Source organism: Quercus lobata, chromosome 2 (genome assembly GCF_001633185.2).
Source record: "Quercus lobata isolate SW786 chromosome 2, ValleyOak3.0 Primary Assembly, whole genome shotgun sequence".
Classification (NCBI taxonomy): domain Eukaryota; kingdom Viridiplantae; phylum Streptophyta; class Magnoliopsida; order Fagales; family Fagaceae; genus Quercus; species Quercus lobata.
Window position 1 is genome coordinate 57819885 of NC_044905.1, and position 11634 is coordinate 57831518.

The following is an 11634-nucleotide window of genomic DNA, read 5'->3' on the forward strand; positions in this document are numbered from 1 at the left end:
AATTTCTTTTCTGTACTATGAACAAGATATTACGTGACAATATATTTGATTTTTTCTTTCATATTTTATTATGAGGAAGAAAATTTCAATAAAAATAATAATTTTGCATGATGATAGATATAATGATAACATTGACATAGATAGAGTTGATTAGGTAAGATTATGAAAATGATGAGAAAGAAATTATTATTTTGTCTCATGTATTACACTTTTTGGTTTAATCCATTTGAATGTGGATGTTATAAACACATGTTAATTTGATGTATTTCAGCTAGTTTTGTTAAATATTATTACAAAAGTGATAAATAAATTATTATTAGTTTAATATGTTCCAAATTCAAAATGAATTTACCTTTTACACATGTATATCTATAATTTTTATTTATAAATTCTAATAGGTGTTTTTATATCTTACAATACACAAAAGGATACTGTAAGGACCAAGTTTGAATCCCTGACCTAAAGAATGAACAGGCTCAAGCCCAAAACAATAAATTTATAGAGAGTGGGTTGGAAAACTGGGCTAGAATGAGTTAGATGGCAAACAAAGTGGATTCAAATGAAAAGAACAAAAAGATAGATGGATTTCAATTAAAGAAAGTCATCCTTGAACAGGTTAAAGGAGATTAGTTCTTGTATCTTTATCTTAAGTATGATTACAAGTTTATTTCCTGATTGCGACAATGTTTCTCTATAGATTTCTCTCCCCTCCTCTATGGAGGGTCTCTTACATTATATAGTCCCCTTTGAACGATCTTGGTCTTACATTTGTTGATCATCTAAGCCACTACTTGAGTGTTTGTCCCATCGGACACTCCTTTAGGCCATTTGTGAGTTGGGGTAGCCAAGGCAACACTATTTAGGGGTCTTCTCCTATTAGTGGAATTTCCTGGAAGGTCACCTTGAATGATAGGATATACATTTGATTTATGCTTTGTTCATCCGAGGAGATACTCCTCCTCGGGCCAATTTCTCCAACCTTTCTATTTTACAACTTACTCACGGGACTCTAAGCTCAACACTCTCACCATTGTTTATTAGTTCTCATACCAACCTACGTCGGCCAAGACCCAAGGTCCAATATATAATTTTGGGCCCCTATCCCTACAAATACGATATACAATACCAAAAAAAAAAAAATCAAAATTAAATTTATAATATTATTCACATTTTGAGAACTACACTGGTTAGATACATGAATTTCCCTTAAAATATATAAAAAAGAATCAAAGGTAATTTTGAACTTAGTGCATGTTTGATATGTTATTATAGATCCTGTAATGGAATAGATACTCATTTGGAATAACTATTCAACTGATATCACGAAAGCCTAAAGAAAACATACACAATGCTGTCTTTGATTGACAGAAAGTAAACTGTTAGTTTCTGGTAGTAAAACTTGAATCCACGAGTGGTTTCTTGAATCCACAAGGTGATAAACTAGAATCCACTAGAGAAATAATTTGACAAAACATCTGTATTTTAATTGATAATAATTTAATTTGCCATTGACGGCTACAAAACATATAAATACTGAGAAATTAAAACCCTAGGACGATTAGGAAACGTCTAAAACCCTAATTCGCATTAATTATGAAATTAGGTGGTAAAATACCAAATTTTACCAAAAATGGTAAATTGAGTTAAATGCAAAATCATAAACTACTAACCTTAAGAGTTGTCCCAAAACATGCGAGACTTTATTTTGACTTTTGAGTAAAAAGTTATTAAGAAAACAGAAATTGCTAAAAACAGCAAAATCACAGTTTTAGAGGCTAAACGGAGGAATTCACCAAACTCAGGGAGTACCTTGTGGCAAAGCAACGACTATTACTTAGAAGGTCGTTTCCCTTTAGCTTGCTGAATTTCAAGCGATTCCAATTCCATCGCCTAAATGATTTCTACTAGTGCACCCATTTTACACTTACCTCTTTAAACTATTACCCATATAACACTTTGCATCATATCTCATGGGTCATTGTTTAGGAGGGGGGGGAGTAAAGTTTGGGGGGGGGGGGGGGGCATATTTATTACAAGTAATGGTTTTTTTAATGAGAATTAAAAGTAATAGTTATTCCTTATTCCTTAAGAATAGTTATTTATCTATAACGGGACGGGACCGCAATAGCTATTTCTTAATAAGTATAATAACTTATAAAATTAATATATTTCAAAAAATACAAACTTTCAATAGACATAACCATTATATATATATATATATATATATATATATATACAACTCTTGAGTTTTATTCGTATGTTACATCCAAAACTATGAATAAGTTTAATTATTTCATTACAACATTCTTTATTCATAATAATAAAGATTATTGTTCTTATTGTTATCCCTATTCAAGGTACCAAACATGCCCTTAGCAATGAAGCAAAAAAATGTAGGAGAGAAAGTTCTATGAATTACTCAAAAGTTTCACTTTTACCCTTGGTTGTAAGTCATCTAATACTCAGAAAGTTTTACCCTTTGTCGTAACCCAATTTGTTTGTGGTCTTTGACCATGGGAAGTAGCATCATAATTTGAGTTGAAAACAATTTTTTGGGGAGAAAGTCCAAAACAAATCAAGATTTTGTCTGGTTGAAATATTCAAGAGTAATTAGTGTCGTTAGTCAATTGATGAAAGCTCACATTGAATTACAGTAGAAAGAGTGACTTCAGGAATGAGACTAGCCTTTATTTATTTCTAACAACATAATATAAATAAAAGAAAAGACATAATTAATTATTTATAGACACATTTTAGCACAATTATATATGAAAATGTATCACATCAGTCAGTTAATGAGTGAGTCTTCGGTTTATAAGTCTCGCTAGTACTTACGAAGGTTAGGCCCTTTTGTAAGTGCTAGTGTAACCTTTGTAAGTACTAGTGTTGTAAGTCTTGTCATCCCACTCCCTCTTTCCCCATCCCTTATGTCTTCCGTCTATATCATCTCAAAATATATATATATATATATATATATATATATATGAAAACGTAACAAAAATATGTTGCGATTTATTTTAGAGTCACCTAATTGGCTAATTCCAAATAGGGGAAAAAAAAAACATTTAGAATTTTTTTTAAAAAAAATGAAGAATTGATGACTATGGCTGTGATGATGACCATAAAATTGACAATGAGAGAAAAAAATATATATGAATTTAAGAAATGTGAAAACCAAATAATTTGAGAAGAAAATAGCACTTCTAGTTTTACTCTATTGAAACTACTTAATGTTATGTCTTACTCACAAAAAAATAAAAAATAAAAAGATGAGTTTCAAAGCATAAATTTTTTTTTTTTTTTTTCATTTTCTTAACTATATCAACATTCAAGCATAGGACATAGTTAGCGTATACTTTCTTTTTTTCTTATAAAAAAAATTAGTAAAATAACTAATAATAAATAAATAAATATTTCCATTCTCAAAGTTTAAGCATTTTTTAGTTAAAAAAAAAAAATAGAATCAAAATAAGATCATTATAATTTTTTTTTTTTTAAATAATTCCAAAGACAAATCATTGAGGAATGGGGGCACCTCATGGTATTGGGGCCCTAACTAGGGGTGTCCATGGACCCATCAAACTTGCCTCACCCGAGCATTTTGACCAAACTTGAACCGAACCAAACTCGATCTAATGTGGTGGCTGCAGTGATCGACAGCAGATCTCTTGCTTTCAACATCCGACGATGATGGGACAAGTGGGCGGTTCCCTCGTCCAAAACATAACCACTCGATCGAACTAATGAGGAACTCAAAATCCACCAGATCTAGCAAGATCTCACCATATCTTTGCTGTTTTGAGCATTTTACCATCTCTCTCCACCATTAGTCACATGTTGCCAATGCTAACTGATCTGCCTGCCACTTGTGGAGAGCCCAATCCGTCCAATCTTCAGCACTTTGCTGGTCAAAGGCAAGTTTCTCCACCCAATCAGTTCAAATTAGGCACAAACCTAACTCGTGAACACCCCATGTCCTAACAACAATTCTTGATATGGTTGACATCTTTAATATGACAATATCACACGTCTTCAATACAACAATATCACTTAAATTTATGTCCTTATTAATTTTTTTTTCTTTTTCTTTTTTTAAGGAGTCATGGGTGTGGGTTAGTCACTTTCATTTTTTTTTTTTTTTTTTTAGTCTTTTTGGAATAACTTAATTCTTGAGAGGGGTTGTTAGGTGTAAATGCATCATAATTTTTGGGATAAGGTCCCTCCCATTGAATCCTCCAAATTCCCTCTTATTTTTATTTAGATATAAGATATGACATTTAAAATTCAAGTAAATGTCACGTGTCCCACATTAGTCTAAAATGTGAGTGAATTGGGGAAATCCTATCTCATATTATATATATATATATATATAATTACAATATCAACAAAATATATTATGGGGAAAAAAGTTTGAAAGCTAAGGGGCCATGACCCCCCTTGGTCTAAATGTGGTCTGGGTTGATATCACATTGTTGGACCCAAACCCATCGACGTAACATTTAGGTTTAGTGGTGTTCTTAGCATCCCTATATGTTATATCAATTTTTCAAATGAAGTTTTTCCATGGTATTATCTTCCCAACAAGTGGTATCAAAATTTATATTAGTCATGAACTAATTAGTCACAAGTCTCAACTTTGAAACTTGTTTTATTATTATTATTATTATTATTTTAGTTTTGCCCATTTTTGTATTTAGCGATTAGACTTTACGTTGAAAATTATAATTGAGAGAGAGAGGAGAAGCACAATGTTCGTGGTGGGAAACTGCAATTGTACTTGCGATAAATTTCAGTTAAGGTTTAACTCAAAAAGAAAATTGCAGTTAGGGGAAAAGTGACCTTATTTTTCTTTTGAGCTTACGGCTGAAGTGTGGCTGTCCAGAAGTCACAAAGTAAAGAGGACAAGAAAGGCAAAGCCCATTTTAAGGTTAGATGGATGAACAACCAACAACACGCATCGGGGACCCATCATCCATCTCAGCCTTTATCAATTATAGAGATGCAAAATGTAAAACACAAAAAGGAAAAATGAGTAACAAGGAAAGAAGGAAACCCCTATAAAAGGATTTAATTGCTAAGTTAGATATGTGCAAGTCATTATTCTAAGCAATATAAGAGAAATTAAATAGAAAATAAAAGAAATAGCTAGTGCAATAATGTGAATGAACATCTTCTATACCGTAAAGTGTGTGCCACTAATAAAAAATTGACATTTGGCTGTTTTGTTTTGTTTTCCTTCTCAACTAACAGTAACAGGAGATACAACCCGCAAACGTTATCCCGTTTTTACGGTTTAGGCCCACTCCCGTTTCGCTCGCCGCTACTTGGGGAATCGTTTTTGCTTTATTTTTCTCAGTCACGTTAATGTATTTTAACGTCAGGTAATATGATAGTTGTGGGTCACGTGGCTCACTTAATGCACTTACTACCTCATGTGAGTAACTTCAGTAGATTTAAAAAAAAAAAAAAAAAATTTATATTCTTTTTCCCCTCTTTGTTAAGTGTTCCTCATGTTTGGTCCTCATCAAATTGCTCTGCCGCCGCTGTTTTTTCTTTTGATTTATAGTTCATGTTGATTTTGAAAGAAGCATAACAAGGCAGGCAAGCTAGCTATTGCTGTAAAACACTCACAGTGAGTTCTCTCTCTTTCAATAATAAAAGAGAAAAAGACACAATCTACTCCAAAAAGATTCAAGCATCGTAGAAAAAATCGTCAACACCCACACGGCCACACCCCAAAATCTACAAAAGAGAAGAAATTGATTAAATCAGAAAGGGCTTCCTTCGTGGTGGAGCAGCGATTGAGAGAAAGAGAGAGGGAGAGTTCAGAGTTCAGAGTTGGTAGAGAGGGATATGGGGGTGCCTCATTTTCAGAACTGTAACCGTGAGGCATTAACGTTAATAACGTTTGCCTCTCCAGTTACTTGAGAAGGAAAAAAACAAAAAACAAAGCAGCCTAGTGTCAATTTTTTATTAATGGTGTAGGGAGTGATACACACTTTATAGTACAGAAGATGTTCATTCCAATAATGTGTGTCAAAAACAAAACAAAATAAGAGATAGAAAACAAAACTAATGTAGTGCACCTATAAATTGTGTAATTGTAAAATTTGAACATCCTTTTTAGAAAGATTGTTAGAACTTAGAATAGTTTTATACTATTTTAGTATAACTCACCATTTTTCTCCGATAAAGCAACCCAATAATAAGCAAGTTTTTATTAAACTAGATTTAATCTTCCTCAAATTTTATTTTATTTTTTGAGAATCAATCTTCGTCAATTAAATAAGTTACTTTCTACAAATTCTCTAATTTTAATTTTTATTTACCAATACGTATTATTTATATATGTGTACCATATATAAATAATGTTCTTATCAAATTTTCATGTACATAAAAAATAAAAATAAAAAAGATTTTTTTTTTAATATTTTATTTTATATTAAACCAGTTAGTGACCAGCATCAAATGTAATTACATACCAGCAACTAATAAGACTGCATGCAATGTATGTGTATACAATTGGATGTATGCCATTTTTCCCTCTTTAATGAACTAAATGTATATTTTTTCCGCTTTGATAAGCAAAAGATAGCTATATGCAAAAGATAGCTATATGTAGTAGGGGTGAGAAAAGCCCCATCAAACCAACCCATCATCCACTCCAATCCAAACCGAAAGCTTAAAGGTAGATTCAGCAAACGGGCAATCAAGTAATAGGATTAAGGATTAAAAACATTAGTTATTCAAGTGAGGAGTTTTTTATATTTTTTATTTTATGGGAAGCCACCGAGACAAATTTCATTTGCTCTAGCAAAACAAAAATTACATCATATGTTATTTCAGCTTCCATAATAGGTGGAGTTCCCATTTGGTAAGCTGTTTAAACAACGAAAACTATTGTTTAAATATCACAACAAGTATTTTTACCTATTTTTTCATTTACACGTATTTTCACAAAACTTAAATTTGGCATGTTTCTTGTCTGGGGTAGGTGATCTCAGTACAACGAAAAGTTTGCAGCTGCTCGAAATGGAAGATGAAGCAATTATCTTTCCTTGTAACTTGGTAGTGAGTCAGTTTCGAAGATCACATCCTAAATGCAAACATCACAAGCTAAAAGGACTACAATTTCCACTGCCTTTAGCTTCAATCTCCAGTACATCAAGTTTTTTACTCATTGCTGCCACCACATTGCCTTTCTCACTGCGAATAATCACTTCAATCCCTGAGCAGCGATGTTCAGTGAAGACAACACCATCTATATTCACCCATTTTGAGGGGAGGTTGCTGCACTTGTACGTAACAGGCTTGGAATTCTTCAAGCAAATATTAGATTATGTCTAATATGTTGTTTTGGTGTGTTTAGTGTTTGTGTTTTTTTCTTTGATTTTTCTTTTGAGATTAAATGTTTCCAAGATTTGTTTTCGATTTCTATTGTAGCGTTTTTGTTGGATTTGAATTTTCAAGTTCATGGAAAGTTAATATGTGAACCCATTGACATTAAACTTAATCCAACTCAATCCATTCGCACCAGCAACTATATGTCAAAAACCATTCACAGAATCACATTCACCTAGGAGAGATGCCAAACTTAATCCTGAATTATGATTCTGCTTAACAGATTGAAAGAATTTAATTCAATTTTCACCATATCTTTTTTGGGTAAAGAATACACCAAATCCAAACTTTGCAGGCAATAGGAATAAGAATAACAAAACAAACATAGAAACACAAAGGGGAAGCCCCTCTAGTTGAGAATGATGCTCACCATTTATTAAAGTTAATTATAGATACATATTCTCATTGATCCAACCCCCCCAAAGAAAAAATATTTTAAACATAAAAAAGGAAAAAAAAAAAAAAAAAACTAGGAGAGGTAAAATTTGAACTACACACTTGGATTGGTTTTAACTCACTCGCTCACTCGATTCACTCGTCTAAACTCGGCTACAGCATTTCGACAATTTTCTCATCTATTGCTCACTAAAAAAAACACTCACTGAACCGAGTTGACTCATTATAAATCGGTGGAAGCGAGTTGCCAAGCAGAGGTTGCAATGAGAGGCCTAGTATGCCACCCAAGCATGAGACACCCATTATTCTCCTCCACTCTATACCCATCTCCTCCTGCAAATAACGCCAACAACATACTAGCTTGCTTGAACGCGTTGGAACCGAGGTGAACTGGTTCGAACCCGGCCGAACACAACCGACTCCTCCACTGAGTCAATGTCTCGTGTCGCTCAACTCGGTCAACACCTTCACAAGCCACCACGTTACATATCTGTTTCCCAAGATACATCTCCGACATAACCAGGTCTTGACTCTGTGGCACCAACCCGGATGACCCTTCCAAAGAATCAAACAAACTCGAGTAGTAATGCAAAGCTTCGTTAAACCGGTCCACGAAAAGGGTTCCATTGTGATTAGCTTCTTGCTCAACCAAAGTGACAATCTTGGGCTTTATGGCCTTAATCGTAGACAACACCTTCTCGATCGAGCCGGGTCGAGCCAACATGTTGTGAAGCTCGAAAACTGAGTTCACAGCAACAGCCTCGGCTGGGCGGATATCAAGCATGGATAGCTCGATATCCGCCAAACTATTGGCGACTAATCCTCGGAAATGGAATTGGACGCCAATAGTTTCGGCCAATTGCTTCAACTTCAAACCCACTTGCTGTAAAGCATCGGTGTTATCCAATTGAGGTGGGCCAATACCTGTTAATCGAAAAACCGGTGGCCCACCAGGCCTTAATGCAAGCGCTTGTATCAGTGCTGGCCATTGCATCCCTTGCTTCAACCCAAAATCGATAACGTGTACGCTGCTAGCAGTAGTGAATGCCTCGAGTATCGCTTGGTTAGCTGTGAAATGAGCGAATTTGAGGTAAGGACAGGTCTCGTAAAAGTGCATCTGCAACACATCGAGCATGGAAGCATCGTGGCAATCTTGTGGGTAAAGTCTGTAAATTCGAAAAGCTAGAGCTTCCGCAAAATAAGTAGCGACTTTTCTCATAGCACCAGCTTGAGACGCCGCGAGTAAACTGATGTGCTTGACGAGAGCACTCGCGAGCTCCAAGTTTTCATTTTGGACTGCTTCGGCACAAGCCATGAGTGTGTGCACGAGTCGAACACCGGTCTCTTGCGAATCCACAAGGACCACTGGCCGGGTCTGCTCACACACATTCGACGAGGACAAAGATGAAGAAGAAGGTAACAGCGAACAAGACCCAGTTGAGGATTTGAATCGCTTTCGACTTCCATCACTGATATCCGTTTGTGGGTACACAGCGGAACCAGGAATAGCTCTCAGATCGTACTCGGAATCGTCAATCTGGGAATTGGAAAAACCAGCAACGTTGTTGATTGCCGAGGAATCAGCAGCAGTAGTAGTAGTAGGAGGAGGAACAAGAACTGGGCTTTCAACAATTGGTTGTAAAGGGTCGAGATTTGGGTTTGGGTTATTAAGCTCAGAAAGCATACTTTGAACCCATCCGGAAAGATCAGAAGGGTTGTAATGAACGGTCGAATCACATGAAAGATTTGGAGTTGTACCCATAACCATCTCGAGCTGCTCGAGTTTCTCAGCCACGTTAGCCATCTCAGAAGCCTTCACCTTGTAACCCAGCACAGCCAATAGTTCATCCATGCCTCCACTTGCGTCTTGCTCTTCATCCCACATCTTTGCTTTAACACTTGAACTCGATGATGAACACTCACCACTACCTTTCACTCCAAACCCACCTCCAGAAGAGGTCTCTCCGTGATTCCTCTTGTTCATTTTTGCTTTCTTCCTCGATTAACCAAAAAAAAAAAAAAACCAACTAGAATTGGTTCATTTTGGCCAAATGGGTTTCTTTCTTCTTCTTTTTTTTTTTCCTGATTTTGGTTTTACTTCAACATTTGTTGCAATTTTTTTTTTTTTTTCTTTTTTATAGAAAGGAAAAATAGAAAGGAGGGGATGAGAATTGAGATGGGTGAGAGGTCGAATGAAGGAACAGGAAAAGAAAGGAGTGAAAGAGATAAGGAACAATGGAGGCCATAATAATAATAATTATAATGGGGACAGTTTTTAATTTTTCTTTTTAGGTAATTGGAATTATTCTTTTTTTTTTGGGGGACAGTACGATTTGGATTTTGATTGGGATGTCTAAAATTTAGCCCGCCCGGTTTAAGTAGTGATAAAAAAAGCATCAGAGAGCCGTGGGAGCACCACAATTCTAAACAAAAGATGATGATTAAGGCAGGTTTGGTATATATTTTTAATTTTTAAATAATATTATACTTTTTTTTACGTTTTTTTTTATTCACTCGTATTTTTTAAAAATTACAATTAACCAAACTTCTCTTTAACAGTGTACATGTCTCGTGTATACCCACGTCTATGCACTATACGAAATCAGGTGGCCGTACAAGCCTCAACTGGGGTTTTTGGTTTTGGGACCGAGGATGAAATTGTGGGGTCCAGCTATGAACGGAGAGATTTTTTTTATGACTGCATCATATTCATAACCCACGGACTTTCATGGGTGCGTGCTTTACACGCTCTTTTGGAGGGTGGATTTTTAAAAAAAATTATCCAACGTCATTTCATTTTACTTTTTCATTTTTTTTGCTCCAAGTTCTACCTTCTAGTAACTTCAAGTTGTGAGCCCCCTGGTTTCTCTTTTGTGTTTGGATGGTTCCATTGTTTTAATAAATTGACTCTTTTGATGGATCCATTGTTTTAATAAATTGGTCTTATTTTCATTTTACTCCCTATTTTTTTATTTTACTATTTTTAGTCATTAAAATAAAATAAAAATACATTCTATTTTAGTCTCTAACATCATCTCACTAATAGAAATTGTCTACATGATAGATGGAGTACACTGTTGGCACACTAAAAACTAACGGGGCTATTAAAATAATAATAAAAATTTTATTTGACATTTTTAAAATGCCACGTCAAATCCATGTCAACATATAAATTAAAAACATTAATTCATCTATTTTAACTAAATAAAAAAAAATTAAAAACCAAAAATAGTATGAATTGAGATCTAGGTTGAACAAGAGCATGAAGAACACAAATCCAAAAACATATTATCTTTAAAAAATAAAAAATAAACGTTGTCAAAATTGTTGGTAGCTTCTTTAATCTCAATGAGCCAAAAGTAACGATACAAACTTAAATCCAAAATAAAACTCCCACACGGCCACACTTTCATTTTCCAATTTATGTATCTCTCTCTCTCTACTGAAACTTTTTCTCTCAAAGGTTTTGGATCTTGATTTCATGGGTTTGATCTGGGTTAGAGATAGAGAAAGGCTGAGATCGGTTTGATCTAGGTTAGAGAGAGATGTTGAGATCGGTTGCTGGCGACAATATGGCTGGCGGCGGCTGTGGGCTGTTGTATGTGAGTTTTGATGTATTGGGAGTGGTGGTTTTTTGTTCCGCCAATCTTGTTGTTATGGCCCATATTTTGTGGGAATTTTCTGGGTTTGTGTTAATTGTGTTAATTTTTTGGGTTTGTATTCTTTAAAGTTTGAAAATTTTGGACGTCAGAGTTTAGCTAGAAAGATGGAGATTAGGAAGAACAATGTGGTTTTAGTTGCAAAGTTTGTTATTCAAAATGCCGATCTGGTTTTTAT

The 11634-nt window shown here is 34.7% G+C and overlaps 1 protein-coding gene across 1 annotated transcript; it reads right to left on the reverse strand.

Annotated features, from left to right (window-relative positions):
* Nucleotides 1–7751: 7751 nt before the first annotated feature.
* Nucleotides 7752–10032, reverse strand: LOC115975951 (DELLA protein GAI-like). Its single transcript, XM_031097007.1, has one exon. It carries the CDS (start codon nucleotides 9779–9781, stop codon nucleotides 8021–8023), a length of 1761 nt encoding a protein of 586 aa, XP_030952867.1. The 5' UTR covers nucleotides 9782–10032; the 3' UTR covers nucleotides 7752–8020.
* Between the last annotated feature and the right edge of the window lie 1602 nt (nucleotides 10033–11634).